Source organism: Convolutriloba macropyga, chromosome 1 (assembly GCF_964194025.1).
Source record: "Convolutriloba macropyga chromosome 1, txConMacr16.3, whole genome shotgun sequence".
NCBI lineage: Eukaryota > Metazoa > Xenacoelomorpha > Acoela > Convolutidae > Convolutriloba > Convolutriloba macropyga.
Window position 1 is genome coordinate 88,090,249 of NC_134468.1, and position 17,106 is coordinate 88,107,354.

Sequence of the window (17,106 nt, forward strand, 5' to 3'; positions counted from 1 at the left end):
ACTTGATTCTTTATTTATTTTACTTAAAAAAATTAGTTAAGATCAAAAGTTTGTTCAAAGCGTAGAAGGGTTTGATAGATTTTCTTTTCAGTGGTTACACTTTTTTTGTCAACTCGCAAACTATATTGATAGGCCAAACTTTTCAATAAATTTTTCAATTCAAAATGACCGGCCCGAATTTGACATAACTGAACCAAAAAAACCAGGAAAGGATAAAAAAACCTGACCACCAAATTAATTTGATGGTTGGTCAAACTGAACCGTAATCGTACCGAAATTGTATTGACTGTAATGTTCACTATCTTAGTTTCTATTTAACTCTGCTCTCACTTAACTAAGCCAATAAATATTCCGAAATTGCTCTCATGTAAGGTTATAGCTAAGTTTAGCGATTATCACTGAGAATGCAGTGACAGAACAATCGGTGGTTGCAGGATGTTATCAGAAAATTAGAGCTCACTAAAGTGAATAATTCGCATTCAATCTTCCTCTTCGGCTAAAAGCTGTTGCGCAGTTATGTTCAGTTTGTTAAATTTTTATTTCGTAATTGTGTGCCATTCTGTTTTGTTATCAAATTGTATACTTATTACGTTCCATTATTTTTTTTTGAAAAGTGAGATGAACGAACCAAAAAACCAAAAAAATATAGTGAATTTTTCCGGCTAGCAAATTATCAAAATTTTCTGAATGGTGCTTCATAAAAAAAGAATTACAAGTTGATTTATACTTGGGCTCACAGCAGAAACAGTGAATGAGCCTGATAGTGAGAACAGTGTATAGAAATCGGGCGTTCTCCTGCAAAAAGAGTTCCAATAACTGCAGAATCGTTTTTATCTCTAAGCGAAACTACTAAGAAAATTAAGAGTTGGTAAAAAATAACAGCTAAGTAATTTGAAAAAGTTTTCTGATTTTGTTTTGACAAAAATGGAAAAGAACATGAAAAAATGTGAAGAAACTATTTTAAAAAAAAAGGTTGTCGTAAAAATTCTAGAAAAAATGATATTTAAAAATCATCTTACAAAAAATAAACATGAACGTCCCGTTATTAGAACAGTTTCTGTCCAAAATACGGGAAAAAAGCAAAAGAAAATTGTTAGCATATAAATAGAGTGAAAGTGGAAATCTAATGCTATAGCTGTGTAGCAACATCAAAATTAAAAGTCAAAACTAAACTTGGTATTAAAGTAATTAAAATATCATAAATTAGAGATAGAGTTTTTTTGGAAATAAGCAAATATTTGACTCCTGGCAACAATTGGCCCATTTCGTTAATTTTTAAAAGTATTTCAATTTAATTTTTTTTCCGATTTTCTCGAACAATTTCTGCTCTTGACTTCAGAATTATTCAGAGCAATACGTTAATTAACAAAATTTAACGAGCCAATGTCTTTGTCATATCGTATTTTGGTCTGGACGGGTCTTTTCATAAGCGTTTTTGAACGAGCACGTGTACGCACCAAATATTTGAATGAGGCAATGTCTGGATCATAAGCATTATTGGTCTGCCTGGGCATTTTCATTGGCAAAAATGGTCTGGATGGGTATTTTCATAAGGAGTTTTGAACGACGACCTCAACCTGGGAACAGAGTGTTTTTTGTATCTCAACAGTTTCTTTTCTTGTTTTTTTTCTTAAAAATTTGCAAGTATTTGTAATTTTTGCTTTGGTTTGCAAACATAATAGATGTCAATTTTTTAAGTCCTGTGCGAACAAATTATTGCAGAAAATCAATACTTGGCTACTAAGTTGCCTTTGTCTTCTATGTTTTTTTAGGATTTGGTAATGGACATCAACAGCACTACAGATGACATGTCAATTTATGATGGGTATGTGTTTGAGATCCAATTCTTACAGGCTGTCAGGACTGTGAGAGCAGTCACATTTGGAATAGCACTAGTTGGACTCATTGCCAACACTCTGGTGTACATCACGGCTTCTAAACTGGGAGAGTCTGAACACTCTTCTGGATTCATGTTCATGAGGTGAGTTGATGTCTTCATTAGAGTTAGCTGGCTGAGGGTTTAAAAGACTAGATATAAATATAATTGGTTGATAAATATTGACTTCAATTACATAATCCGGGACTAGTAAAATTCATGGCCGATGAAGTACCGTTGCATAGGGCAAAAAACTTTCCTGCCGTGAGTCAGGCAGACGTTTTTCTGTGCAACAACCTGCTTTCATTTTTCATGGTTGTTTTATTTTTTCAACGTGATAGTTAATAGGCACAAGTGTGCTCCAAAAAGGAGTTTGAATGCTGGCCTTTACACAATTTTATCTCATTTTTTGTAGGAGTTTGCCAATTTGGACGTTCTAATATCTTAATAATCATCTTGAAACATTTTGATGAACATTTTTCTCCCAGGAATTGAAGACACGATTTTCTGGATATTACGGGAATTGAAGTGATGTTGGTTGCTTGCATACACTAATTAAATTATGAATATTTAAGATAACTTTTAGCACCAAGAAGTTTAACGTAGAATTCTTTTACGTACTAAAAAGAGCAGCCAAATGTGAATTATCCTTTTCATCCCCTGTACTCTTTTTCCTTTTTGATTTTGAAAATAGTTTCCTTTGCAGGTGTCTGGCAGTGTCTGACAGCATGGCACTGTTGCAAGATGGGATCATTGAGATGGGACTGCCCCTATTGGGACTGAGGATGAGAACCCTGAGTGACTATGCATGCAAAGTGTTAGCCTTCTACTCCTGGTCTACTACCCTAGCAGGTAAACAATTCCTTCCTATTTCTTAAATTGACCCTGTTGAGCTGTCAGCTCATTTTTAAATTATGATTGAATATGTTTGTTCTCGAGTTGTTTCACCAATAGTATGATAATAACAAATTGTTTTCTGAACACGAAATCAAAATGGTGTGTATAAGCTATTTACCCCATTTTTTAAGAATATTTCTGTTGCTGAACCGATATGAAAACAAAAGGCAGTGTTGCCTCGTTATCTGGTGACTCATGAAACTATGGTTAAATGAAGAGTTGAAACCAAGTTAAAGTTTTTCACAGGACATCTCAATTCACAATGTTGCTTGCACGAGCCCCGTAACCCCAAATTTTGCAATAATTTTGGGCAAATTCTATTTTGAGCAAACATTGTGAACTCCAAGAAGAGTGGAGTCATTTTAGAGGTGTCACCCAATCAGAGGGGACCTTCGTTTTTGTAAATATTGTCAGAAGAAATATGGGCGCCGATAGGCACTGACTCGTCATCCAATCAGAGTCAAGCACGAATCGGCGCCCATATCCCCTTATTTAGAGATTCATCTAATTAAATCGTACCCCCCCCCAAAGACATCAACTACATTTTATTCATATCCAGGTGAAAACCGCAATTCCCCTCATCCAGTAAATCCATCATACAAGCAGGTGATTTGTGCCCTTTTAATAAATAATAACCGTACTGCTAAAAATGAGTTGCGGTTTCTTTTGTCTAATAAAACAAAACTTGAAGTAGGAGCAGGTGGGATTAATATTTAACGATAGTAACGGTTGTTTTGCGGCGGGGCTCATTTGAGTTCTAACAAATCATTTCTGCGGTTATCTAAATTTTATCCACCTCTTTTGTTTCCCTCCAAAATTTATTTTACATCCTAAAGACAATTTTATTATAATAATGCGAGTCGCTGCTGCGGTTTTAAAATTAAAGGAGAAAAGAATAATAAAAACATGCGCTACAGCGCAGAACTCTGCGCGGTGCGCAGATTTCTGCGTTTTACAAAATTTCAAAAAAATGGGTTTTAAAAATGTTTCTTTTCATGCGGATATCACTATATTCAGGATTTCTGTACATCGCGCAGAAATCTGCGCGGCATTAAAAATTCATCTCATATTTGAGTCATATGAATCTTGCGTGGATTTTTTTTACATATCTGTACGTTAGGTGCAGACATCCAATGTAGACACACCCACTCTCACACACATAACACACACACACACATATATATATATACATATATATATATATATATATATATATATATATATATATATATATATAGATATATATATATCGCGCAGATACATACATACATACATACATACATACTTACATACATACATACATACATACATACAAAAGCATGCATACAAACATACATACATACATACATACATACACATATACATACATATCTACATACATAAATACATACATACATACATACATACATACATACATACATACATACATACATACATACATACATACATACATACATACATACATACATACATTCATACATACATACATACATACATACATACATACATACATGCGTATATACATACATAAATGCATACATACATACATGCATAAATATATATATATATATATATATATATATTTTATATATATATATATATATATATATATATATATTTACATACATAGATAGATATTTAAACGTCATGCGAACGTCAGAAGCAAACTTGCTCAGTCAAATGAGACGGAACTTATTAGGCTTAATAATCTGGAAAAAATATTTCATGCTTGTTGTTGTTTGTAGTTCTACTTTTGTGTTCTTTACTGTTTTTATTGGTTGAATCTTTTTATTGAACTGATGCAAACAATTTTTAATGCTGAAATCCAGCCAAACTGGCTCCGTAACTCAATTAAAAATTCATCTACTGTAAATTTCAGGCCTTTTTTGTTTTCATCTTACGACTTACTTGATGTGGTTATAAAGCAATTTAATAACATCTGTCTTCGAAAGAGGGCGCCCCCACAACATTTAGAGAATTAATTTAGCTTAAGTTGTTTACTGTCTTCTCATGTTGCTGAGGATAAATACTTGTCTTTCTAATTCGGCTCCACTTAGTCTTTTAGTCTTTTGTTGTGTTTGTTGCTTCAGACTGAGAGTCTTTTTCTGCGGTTTGATGTGCAATTATATCGACCTGGCTGCGTGCACTGTTTCCTTTGAGACTTTATACTGCTGCGAAAACAAATTCAGTATTGTCATTTGTTGATTGGCTGGTTTTGTAAGGTCATTTGCATCTTGTTTTTTCTTTTTTTTACAAATTTATTGCAATCGTTTCTTTTGATCGTAGAGAAAAATGATTGGTTTATTTTGAAACAGAATTGTGAAAAATTGGGCAGGTACTCGGACACAAACACAAAAAATGATCATTTTTGGCCAATGAGAGGTTTACTCTAAGCAGTTTTTAAATTTTATTGTATCTTTAATTTTTTTCAGTAAATTAGAACAAAAATTTCTGTTGTTGGTTCAGTTCTCGTTTTCTCATTTTGTTGTACTCAGTTCTGCAAATCAGTTCCTCCGTTGAATTCTTTACCCTTTTCACTTCTTAAAATTTTTACAATCTCTTGTAATATTGTTATTCTGTTGTCGATTCTCACAATTTCGTTCACTTTCCGTTGAATTGAAGTATCTAATATTTTTCAATTTCTCTTCGTTATTTAGACATCTCTCAGTTGGGAACACTGATTGCAAGATTTCTTTTCCGCCGGCCTCACTTTTGTTCTATCTTAAATTTCAGTTTCAATTCTTCCTTTATTTCGGTAGCTAAAAGAAGTCGATCAAGTAACATTTCTGACGATATATACATTTAGCGGCAAAAATCGATTTCATATATTTGCTTCTGCTTTACCTTCTCTATTAATTTCACAAGATGGAGTATTTTCTGGACATGGGCTGCAAGTACTTACAGCTCTGTCTACTTCGCTGCACACTGCGTGGATTCTTCACTTCGGAGCCTAAACATTTTGTTGTCATGGATCTTGTAGACCAGAGCACAAACAAAGAGATTCGATTTACTCTTTTCAACAATGGCCACAAATCTTATGATGAACTCCTAAACTTTCTGCAGTCTGATAAAACTACCTTCTTTCTAGAACACGACAAAGATCTATTGTTTTCAGTTTCTGATCTAAAAGAAACACCTATTGAATTATTTTTCTAAAATTAAAATTTTGGAGACAGTTGTTTTAAAATATTTCTGTGATTTTTCGTAGATGCGATTTTGAGTTTTCTGCAAGATGTTTTTCCTATTTCAGATTTTGCTGGTTCTATTCCTGGAAGGATCCTCGTTTACATTACTTCTGTTGAATTCACATATCTAGAACTTGGTAAGTGTCATTTTGCCAATTACTGCTCTTTTTGTCTAGTCGCTTTTTAAAAGAAAAATTTTCGGTTTTCATTTTTACTACTTATTGCAAAAATCAATGGCATTTACACTTGAACTGGCGTCAAACTCTTCGCTCAATATTTATCCCGAGAACACTCTCGCTTCTTTTCGTACTGTTTTGCCTGAGTGCATAGAATTGTTTGGTCATTGGGAGGTGTCCCTTCTTGAAATTTCGTATCCTAGAAATATTTTTAATATAGTTGAGGGGACTTTTGATCTTCGCTGGTCAAATAGCACTAGACTCTACAAAGGCTGTAAAATGCGCAAAGGCATGTATCATACAATTGAGGAAATACGTATTGAAATGAACAATGCTATCGATCGAAAAAGAGAGCGATCCGATAAATTGATTCAATATCTCGATTTCCAATACGATTCTAGTCATGTACTCAAAATTTGTTCCTCGACAAAAGCGTCAGAGGTTCATTTTATTAGCGTTTCTAAGGACCTTCAATATATACTTGGGTTAGAGCGAAAAAAACTTATAGGTCCAATTTTAACCTATGTGCCAACGTACGCAGCCGATATTAATCGGTTTCATCACTTGTTTATATACTGTGACTTTATCGATCCTCAGTTTGTTGGCGAAAACAAAGCCCCTTTGCTACGATCCTGTCCGGTATTTGATGTTTCCCAAAAGATACCCGGGGAAGCTGTAAAACCGGGAGGGTTTTTTGGTTACGGTTCTTCAATTATTCGAAGCTTTCACCAGGCTCAATTCAAGAAAGTAGCAAAACAGTCTATTGGCGATGTGCTAATAGAAATAAGATCAGAATCGGGAGAACTGCTACCCTTTGTTGGGGATGGCAGAACTTAGCTTACTCTACAATTTCGACAAATAACTATCTAATACGTTTAGGAAAACAATGGCTTCTCAATGGATGAAAAAGAGAAAACTGATAACTGGAGTTACCGGCAAAGACCTGTCACTGAAGATTACAGCGGAGGAAGATACTCGAATGAATCCTACGGCGAAGCATTTTGACTTGAGAGCTCAAAATGGAAGATTTATTCGTTTATCAGTGAAAAAATATGAGTCTGGAGTTTACGCCCACATCAAGTTATTCAAAATTGAGGGCTGTACGAGCGCGAAGTCAGCAACAGATTGTCTCAACTGGGTCCAGGTAAATCAACTGGGATTAACGATGGATGAATTGATTGCTGTAACAGGAATCACAGGCAGTGTACCGTCTGAATCCTTATCAAGTGAAGATCTTGAGAAAAGGGAAGAGTTTGAGGAGGTCATATCAGATATGCTAGAGCCTAATCAAAAATGTGAGGAAGTGCGAGCAGATCTGAAATAAATCACCTCGACAGTTGAACTTGGAGATTCGGAGGAAGAAGCTGATGCTGAGCGATCGGAAGTTGTGGCAAAGCAATTTATTGATCTGCCCCAATCTCAGCCAAATGCTGATGAGATGTGGCAATCAAAAATTTGTATCACAAATAAAAATGGGAAGAAAAAGATTCCAAAGAAGTTTTGACCCAGTTCGTTTCTTTGTCCCTAATAGAAAAACTACACCAATGTGGCTGCTCATAGCGCAAATTGTGGGCTCTTTTTACTTATTTCAACGAATTTGTTTGGAGCTATCATTTGTTTGTGTGGCCCCTTTAGTAGTTTATTGGGTTGACAATTTAATTCTCAAAGCTGAACCACAATTTTTTCTGTAACTTTTAGTTTTTTGAAACTCATTTGCCCTAATTTCTAATCTCATATTTCAGTGTTAAGAGAATGGGTGGTGAGGAGTTACGTGTCAATATTTGTTCCGATTCAGAGAGTGATCCGATGCTCTCACCGGTAGCATCAAGTGGAGAAGAGGAGAATAATCAACCACAACCGGGCAACTTATCAACTGCTGCTTCCATTTCTCAAAACACTGCAAGTCTTAATAATGACCATGCACTGGATTCTCTTTGCGAGCAGGGTGCTTCGGGTTTCTGTAAACGATTGGATCAAAGGTTTTCCAAGCATCTGCAGCTGATGCAGAAAGGAGTTGTTTCTGTTTATAGTGGGGATTCCGTTGGGCAGAATATGGAGTTCGATGTTGCCTGCCTCGCACTTCACGTCCTGGAAAATATGTTGGTACAAGAATTGAAAGAGCTGAAAGTATACGATGTGATACAGGATCCTGGAGTGCTGCTGGTACTCCTGAGGCGGTTCTCTGGCATTCTCAAAGAAAATGCAGAAATGTGCGAGCAAAACTATTTACCCAATAAGGCTTCCAAGAGAAAACGTTACTCCAAGAAATTGCTAGCAACTGATTTAACTTTCCGCGAGCTCTTGAACATCGTGGACCCAGAATATTAAACTTCTGGATTATATGTCATACTTTGTGTTTTATACAGTTATTTACATTTTGAAAGCGTTGCTTTTGTTTTTTTAATTTCTAGAATCGTTCCGTTTTTGTTTGCAAGTCTGAGGCTGTCCCCGATTAAATTAGTTTCATACGGAAAAAGTTACAGAAATTTTTTGATTTTCAGTGCCTTATTATGACAGAAAATCAGGATATAGCAGCCAGACTTTCTGTTTTGAGCAATGAATTACTGGAGGCCGATACTTTATTGTTTGGTTCAGTTCAAAAACAACCTGATTTTCCGCTTGCTCTGCAGAGGTTGTTGCATATTAGAAATTGTTTCCAAGATGTAATCTGCAGTGGTCAACTAACGAATAATATATCCCGTTTCCAGTATTTCAACTTGATGTTTCGTTTGGAAGCAGTGTACAGATCACTTAGCTATTGCTACAGCATGCTTGGAATGCCCAAAGATGCGAATGCGTGTCGAGCTTCAGCCATCTTCTTCAAAGGAAAGTTTGCAAGCTATGTTGCTCCAGGTACTGTTTTTGGCAACCTCCAGGACAAAGATGAGCAACCCAAGTTTCTCAAGCCCTCAACAAAACAGAACTGAGACTCTGGCTGATCCTTCGATCTCTTACTGAAAACATGTCATCATCAATAACTCTAAAAGACAAAATTGACAAGAAAACTTTGGTTCTCTTCTTTTTTCTACTTTCTGTGTTTGTTGTGATTCTGAGTACTTTCTGTTTGTGTGTTTTATAGGTTTTGTTTGTGTACTTTTTATGTTTTTGTAATTAAAATTGTCTGAAGCAGATATCTTAAGCACATAGTAAATCGACGTGCCGTTAGTTGATCCATGCTGAGTTCTAGTTTGGTTCCAGAAAACAATGTCGAATAAAGCTGGTGTCGATGCAACTCAGGATGAAGCTGAGAGCATTTCTCAAGAGAGTGAACCGCGAGACCATGTATCTTCACAGAACGTACAAACAACTGATGAACGCAACCAGAGACCGTCTGGGTTCGATCCGAGCCAACATTACACTATCATTAGACGGCCTCAGAGAAGAAGCAGCCTTCAAGCCGTTAGCAGGGATTTCGAAGTACTATTTGTTGATATTGAGCGTAACATCCCCCATCTGAGAGAAATTTTTGAAAGCCTAATCAGTACACTCGTGGCCGATGTGCTGAGCGAAATGAATGGAGTCTCCTATCGTGTTAGAATTGTTTTGAATGCACCCAGCTTGAACTACCCCATTCATATACCCTTTCAAGATGCGAGTACTATTAATGTTGATCTTATTTTAAATGAACTTGATAGAGTTCTCAATTCGCATGAAAGTTTTGATATAAGCAGTGATATCAAATTAAACTTGCTTTGTATATCCCTCCCGTTGATGGGTGGCAAAAAAATCGGTGGAATTGAAAACAGGTCTGTGCCCGATTTGTACACATTCTTGTCAGCAAAAAGATCTGTCATTACAATCAAATCGCAAAATAATGATTGTCTGATAAGAGCTCTTGCCGTGGGTCTAGCTATCAGCAACGCATCAGCAGAAGATAAAAAGCAAAAACGTTGGACCGAGTCTATTCAGACAGCGGAAGTTAAGCAGCTTCTATTTCGATTGAAACAATTCAAAGAGCTCAAGATATTTCAAAACACTGGAGACAAACTCACTCTCGAGGATCTCAGCAGCATTGCGGCCACGCCGGTTTTTAATAATGTCAACATTACGATCTACGACAGAAATTTTATGGGTGTCTATTTGAAGAGCTTCAATGACCATAAGGAGCTCCATGTTGATCTGCTTTACGACAGGGAGTCCGGTCACGTTGACGTAATTAAGTCAATGAAGGGCTTATTTAGCTGTCGTTTTTACTGCTATGCGTGCCACAAAGGTTACTCTTGCTTAAAGCATCAATGTCCAGCGAGTGGTTGTGGCTTATGCCGACAGATGGGTTGCTTAAATCGCACTGGATATATCACTACTGCACCCGAGTTTGGCAAACGTCAAGAGTTCAAGTGTGCTGTCTGTGGTCTATCATTAAGGAGTCAGTTTTGTCTAGACAGCCACATCGAGAAGCAGATATGCCTGTATTACTTTAAATGCCCGTTGTGCAACTCAACGATACCCAAACATTCGTCGACTAACCATGTTTGTTCTCAGAAGTTCTGTCTTGTTTGTTATCAACAGTATCCAAAGATTGGGTCAAAAGAGCACGAGTGTTATGTGCAAAAACCCAGAAAGCGCAAATCTACATTTTGTACAAAAGAAGTCGAAGACAATGAGCCACAAAGAAAGTTGGAGAGATTTCAGGAAATTGAGTTTGGTGAAGAAGATGGCTTCCACGAGGTTGATGTTGAACAAAGGGATTCACCGGCCGTTGATAATGAAAATATTTGGGCATTTGATATTGAAACAGATCAGAGCTGCTTGAATGATAACGAGCACAAACCTGTTCTCCTGGTTGCGAGAAATCTTAGTGGCTCGCTGGAGGAAATCTACGACGGGTACGATTGTATTGACCGTTTCTGCTCAGAAGTCTTTCTGAAGAACAGTCAACGGGTGAGAAAATATGAATGGTTTATTGCTCATTTCGGAAGTGGCTTTGATTTCCTTCCAGTCTTGCAATGGCTTTATACTAAACAAAAGTACGTGCCCAAAATTGTTCTGAGAGGAAACAAAATAATTTCGCTCAAAGTGGGCAACAAACGGTTTATTGACTCATATCTCTTTATTCCTGTTCCCTTACGGAAGTTTCCGGAGACATTTGGAATAGCAGAACTCAGAAAAGGATATTTTCCTCACTATTTGACATCATCACAATCTTTGAACAAGGACATGACGCTGCACGATCGGAAGAAGTGTGAAAAGGGAGATCTATGTTTGTGGACATTTATTAGGACTGATGACTGTAGCCATTGTGTGGGAGATGAATCAAGAACCCTAGAGGCAGGCAATTTTCCTCCTATTTGTGTGTTTGGTGCCAAAATGTTCTCTAACAAAAAAGAGTACGAAAAGTTCAAACTGTGGCATGACGGTCAAAAGGAGAAGTACCGAGAAGAAGATCTTCGATACAATTTTAGAGAGGAGTTGTTACAGTATTGTCGCTCTGATGTTGAACTCCTCAGGATGGGTGTATGCAAGTTTCGTCAATTGATAGCAGAGTCATGTTTTGGCGTTGATGTCTTCAAAACCGCATGTACTGCTGCTTCCGCTTGCAATTACATTTATCGACGTTTTTTTATGCCTTCCAACTCGATTGCAATTTTGCCTACGAACGGCTATAGAGCTTTGGATAGAACATCTTTTTCAGCTAACCAGTGGCTCGAATGGAGAGAAAGGCAAGAAAGAAGTTTTCTCTCTGACACGCCTAATGCATCCCTCAGGATGTACCGCTCAAATGTATTTTCACAGTCGCCGTCAAATATCAGTACCTGTAAACAATCAGGTGAACAAAGAGTTGGGCAGTTCAAAGTTGACGGAATTCTTTTAAAAAACATCTCAAATATTTGGGATTGCAAAGAAACCTACGAGGCAACAGTTTTTGAGTTTTTCGGTTGCTATTACCACGGCTGTCCAAAATGCTTTAAAAATCGCAAAGAACTTAATAAAAAGGCCGGAGTTAGTATGGAGACTCTTTATCAAGACAGTTTTGTGAACCGTTTAGCTTGGTTCTCAACACAGAAGGAGTTAGGAACACAATTTCTTACTAAAGATGGAATTCAGTTTTCAATTGTCGACGTTCAGCATATTTGGGGTTGCGATTTTGATAAATTAATACAACGAGAGAATGTAACAACTTGCAGCTTTGACCGCCCTATACTTCCAGCAGAAGAGAAATTATCAACAGTTTTGAAGAAGAGCAACATCTTTGCACCCCTTAAGGCAAGAGATGCTTTTGTTGGAGGACGAACTGAAAATTTTTACTCTTACTGGCACAAAGGTGAGAGTAAATTCAATTTGAAATATGTTGATGTTTGCTCTTTGTACCCATATGTTAACGCTCATTCCTTCTATCCTGTTGGTCATCCTGATCAAGTTTTGGTCGCACCCATCTTCAACGATGATCCAGAGCATTATCTGTGCTCCAAAAATAGAAAATTAAAAGCGCTAGACAATTCTGTTTACAGTGAAAGTTTTACTTATGTTGAAAACTGTATTTTGACAGAAACGTTCTTTGGCTTAATAAAGTGTGTGGTTCTTGCTCCTCGTGATCTGCTGATTCCCGTTCTGCCTTTCAAACATAACAAAAAATTGTTCTTCCCTCTCTGTAAGGAGTGCGTGGTAACTAAAAACATGGCACAACAACCTGTTGAAGAGAGCAATTTCCAATTTTGTTCACATACAGCACCTTCGGAAAGATCATTTTTTGGGACATTTGTTTCGACGGAATTGAAGCTTGCTGTAGAGAAAGGATATCGGATACTTGATGTTGCTGAAGTTTGGAATTGGGAATACTCAAAGAGATCACAGAACTTGTTCAGAGATTATATAAAGACCTTTTTGAAACTAAAAACCGAAGCTAGTGGTTGGGGAAATATTTGTGACTGTGTACATAGCAACACAGACGAGCCATGTCAACACAGAGAAAAATTCTTGAGAGACTTTGAGCAAAAAGAAGGAATAGCTCTGAACGCTTCGAACATGTCTTACAATGAAGGAATTCGTTTCATATCCAAAATCCTATTGAATTCGTTCTGGGGTTACCTGGGGATGAGGGAAAATCTCCCCAAAACAAGGTATATCAACAGTTACGCAGATGTTGTGAAAATGTTCACTTCAGATACGAATCGTGTTGTTGACGCATCTTTGGTTGGCGATGATCTGATGTTCATACAATATCAATTAATCGACGAAGAGGTAGAATCTAACAGAAAATCGAATGTGGTTCTAGCTGCTTTCACAACGGCGCATGCAAGATGTTTTCTATATAAAAACATGGTGAAGGTGAAAGATCCTAGAAATATTCTATATTGTGATACCGACAGCATTATGTATTTACAAGATGGGTGCTCGAATACTGAACCTGATATTGAATTGGGGAGTTTCATGGGCGATATGACCGATGAAATTCCCTCTAACGTTGTTATTACTGACTTCTTCAGCGGTGGGCCAAAATTCTATTGTTTGAGTGGATTCTATTCAGACACATCTAATGATTACAATGTTTTCAAAATGAAAGGCATCACAATGAACAGAGCGTGTGAAAAAATATTTGATAAAGATGGATTCAAGAAATTGGTACTCCAAGAAGTTCATGAATTGAGGTCTCCCTTCAGCTCGATGAAAAGATGTGTTCGCAGTGGAAGAATTCACAACAGTTTTTGTCAAAAAGTAACAAAAACAACTAGCAATAAACGCGTTTTTTCCTCTGAAACTGGTAGTTCTGTTCCTTATGGATATTGTTGTTCTTAATTTGGATTTTTGTTTAAAAAAAGAAACAGTTTGTTAACTTTCCAAATCAAAAATCCCACTGCTATATATTTGATGATAATTGATAGTTTTTTTCAGAAAAAGGCAATGGAATTTCGAAAGAGTTGTTCTAGATCCTTTGCTCACTTTGTTTTCTACCCATCTCAAAAAAGCGAAAAGGATGCTTTAGAACAAACCAAGTGCCTGAAGATAGACCTGGTTAAATTGTTGTCAGACGCAGGCGTCTCATTCGTTCTGGGAGCGCATTATCATCAATGTTTACGACAGTGCGGATTCATTGATGATGCAAGCGAGTGTGTTGCTGCTGAATGTGACGAGCTGAAAAACAAACGCGGCTACGGCAAGTGCATACTAAGCAGCAATCCAGTCGCTGATTCACAAAATTTGTGCAACCATGTGCATTTGCTGCTTCATATCTCTAACAAAGTGAAAAACACCAACGAGAAGGATGATTTTCCCTTTTCGCACATGCCAAGTACAAATTGGGGGTTGGAGACTGTGATCGATATCGTACGCAACTACTTTAATGCGCATCAACCTGGACCCGGATTAGCATTTCCAAAGGGGTTTCGTGTTGAGCAGAGAAATGTGTGGTGTCCGTTCTCAATATTTGCAGCTTTTGTTCACCTGCAAAAGTCGCATGTTGTTATTCAGGGTTCAGTTTTTCAGAAAACTTTTAAAAAAGCGTGGCAGAACCACCCAGAAAATCAACGCTATTTTCCCAAACGTCCTCCAGTGCTTCGATCAAAAACAGTTTGGCAACTTCATTGTCATTAGGAAACCATTTTTGATGTTTCTGTAACTGTGTTTTTTGTTCTCATCTTAGTTAGTGTATGTTGTATCGTAAACAATGTATAACTTTGGTTAATACCTTTTTATCAATTGCTCGCGCGATTCGACTTTCCTTAACTAATATTCTATGCATCAGCTTAGTATTTTTTCAGATCTGATAACATGGCGTTTATGCCTATAACAAAGAATTTGTTTGTCAGGGTCTGGTCCTATGACGCAATTTTGTCAGCTTGCGGTGAATCTGTAGATGAGTCTAACGGATTTCAAACACGTGTGGAATTTTTCTGGCGAAAACAACTACTTGAAAATTCAGAAAGTTTTATCGCTGCGCAGTCTGACGAAGAAGATGGAGCCGAGAACTGCGATGAAGACTGTGTGCCGAATGAAGCAATCAGTATTATGATTGGAAAAAAGACTTACTTGTTGAAGCCGTTCTTCACACTATCGGGAAAGCAGTTTAGCAGATTAGCTGCGTTTGAGCCAATACTAAACCACGTAGATGTCTGGACCAAAAGATTTGGCCGACGGCTTGGAGGAGATGGTTTAATTGATCAGGAAGGACGAACTGCATTTTCCGACGGGAGACCCGGCGAACTATCTTGTAGCTGCTCTCTGCCTGTTAAGCAAGCCCGAAAGTTGTATTCAGGGTATGGCAAGCTCTGCGGAACAAATGAAAGTCACCTTTGAATTTGGAAGTGACGCAGCAGTTACTGGGGATCAATCCAGTTTGGCTTTTTTAACCTTGTTAGTTGGAAGTAAAACTGAAAATATAGTTTCCCCGGGGTAAATTTTTTCTAGCAAAAATAGAGTTGTTTCTTTTTTTTAGAATTCGTCCGAACGTTTTTCAGTTGCTGTTTTTCAGTTTGTAATGAGTGCTGCCGATTTCTTCTCATTCCCAAATCAGGAGACAATTGCAAATTCAATCAAAGTGATTGATGTTACAGCCTGTGTGCAATTTCTGACGAAGATAAACGTTCCAGTTGCTGCTCGATTTTTTCCTGATTTTATTGAAAAATGGAAAAAACGTAAACCGCTATATCTGACTTTATCAAATCCCGCAGCATTTGGATGCCTGTACCCCACGGGAAAAATGTTAATAAGCGGCTGCAAGACTGTATTCGAGACTTGGGTTCAAGTTGATCGCTTCATCAACAAGTTACGATCGATGGGACTTGCTGCCACCCCAATCAGTTTTGAAATCAAGTGGATCAGTGCAGAAATTGATCTGAAGCAGCTTTTATCTCTTGCAGAAATGCCGTCTATAGCTCATATGGCTCATTACGTAAAATACAAACTGCGATCAGCACGTGTTCATGTTGTTGCAAATCTAGCTATGTCAGTGAAACTAGAGACAAAATCGGCGGAATTTTTGTTTTTCAAGTCTGGAAGAATGAAAATCAAAAGCGACTCTTGGACTGATATTGTTGAAGAATCTTCTAAGATCTTGCAACTTTTAAGGCATACATTTTGGTTTGAAAGAGTAACTTCAGTTTTGTAAAAGAAGTGTTGCAATTGATTTGTTTTGATATCATACAGTCGAAACGATTTCGGTACAGAAAATTAGAACATTTTGCTCACAAGTTTTTCTTGTTTTTCAGTTGTCAATATGATTTGCTCGAAAAGAACTGAGAACAAGGAAAATGTTCGTCCACCCAACACACCCGACAGAGCAGTATTAACGGACCAAGAAGTCAGCAGCCCTCATCAAAACTTTACTGATGCAGTGGAAGCCGGCGACCGACCGCGGTTTTTGTCGCGACCGCACGCGAGCGGGTCTGGCAGCGACGGGCGGGGCGCGAGCGGATCCGGCGGCGACGGGCGGGCATCTGCACAAGCATCAGCATTTAGTCCTCAGGAATCCATATCAGAAGGTTACAGCTTTTCTAGATTCAGACAACCGTTACAAAATATTAGTAATATGGAAAACCATGAAATCGGAGGATCCCAGAATCCTGATCGTGTGGGGCCGCAGAGGCAACTGACAACAGCTCCAACATATCAACGGAGTTTTGGATTTGATCCAAGCTACTCCCGAGCTAGATTGTTATTGGATGAAAACTTTTGGAGTCCTCTGTTAGAGGCTATGTCGGACAGTTTACATGGCAGCGATAACGAGGATGAGCATGAGACCGACGCGCATGATGGTGAAGCTGATTCGAGCGGCGAGGCTGGTGATGAGGAAATTAATGATTCAGTTTTTGAAGACGGCATTAGGCACTATCCATTTAATGCTGGAACTAGTGCTAGACGCGAAAGACTCAACGCTGAGAGTTGAACTCTTTTTTGTAAAACTATGTACCTATTATTAGTATTTGACGTGTTTGTTATTTAATAAACAACTTTTTACACCATGTTAGATCATTTAACAGAAATGAGTAACAGTAAAAAGCAGCGTGTCGAGCTGCCCTTAGGAGAAGTAACGACTGAG

General features: G+C 37.6%; 1 protein-coding gene across 1 annotated transcript in view; it reads left to right on the forward strand.

The window, feature by feature from the left end:
• Window positions 1-1,781: 1,781 nt before the first annotated feature.
• Window positions 1,782-17,106, forward strand: part of LOC142354001 (uncharacterized) — a 30,382-nt gene continuing 15,057 nt past the window's right edge. The window contains exons 1-2 of the mRNA XM_075406289.1: window positions 1,782-1,981; window positions 2,583-2,728. Coding sequence (XP_075262404.1) covers window positions 1,782-1,981; window positions 2,583-2,728 — 346 coding nt within the window. The remainder of the gene's footprint in view (window positions 1,982-2,582; window positions 2,729-17,106) is intronic.